Raw genomic sequence first — 566 nt, 5'->3', positions numbered from 1 at the left:
AGAGTAAAGGTGATCTGGTGGGATTTGTCAGGATTTATTTTGATTCACCAGTTTTTACACCATTCTTCAATAGATGTTATGCTACAGGCACGTGTTTGTGATGCATTAGAAAAAAAATAGGTTTAATAAAACTAACACATAAATTTTAAAAACTTATAAATTATTTATTCATTCATAAGTTTTTTTAATTTATGTATAAACGCTCTAAACTTCCCATTCACTACAAAATATTAGTATACACATACTAACATTATTATATTAGTATACCCATCACTACAATAATCAGACCAATTTGGACATGTGGAATTGAGCTCTGAGGCTCCACCAAACCATCAAATTCTTCCCGCAGCCAATCGTTACAATCCAAAATCCTACGTGATGCTCCTTATTACGTCACAAATAAACTCATTCATAAAGACCTTAACATCCCATTCGTTGCAGATTTGACCCAAAACAGATATGCATCTTTTGATTCCAAACTCCTTAACTATCCTAACCCATTAATTCTTAATCTTTCATCCTTAACAATCCCTGATAATCCTCCGAGGTGTCTGAAAAGAAGATGG

General features: G+C 32.9%; 1 protein-coding gene across 1 annotated transcript in view; it reads right to left on the bottom strand.

The window, feature by feature from the left end:
• Window positions 1-63, bottom strand: part of LOC112210036 (probable serine hydrolase) — an 8,361-nt gene extending 8,298 nt beyond the window's left edge. The window contains exon 1 of the mRNA XM_067045845.1: window positions 59-63. Within this exon, the coding sequence (XP_066901946.1) occupies window positions 59-63 (5 nt within the window). The remainder of the gene's footprint in view (window positions 1-58) is intronic.
• Window positions 64-566: the final 503 nt, after the last annotated feature.

This window comes from Halyomorpha halys, unplaced genomic scaffold, assembly GCF_000696795.3.
Source record: "Halyomorpha halys isolate HHAL.00 unplaced genomic scaffold, Hhal_1.1 Scaffold174.1, whole genome shotgun sequence".
Lineage (NCBI taxonomy): Eukaryota > Metazoa > Arthropoda > Insecta > Hemiptera > Pentatomidae > Halyomorpha > Halyomorpha halys.
This window is presented reverse-complemented; position numbering and strand designations above follow the sequence as displayed.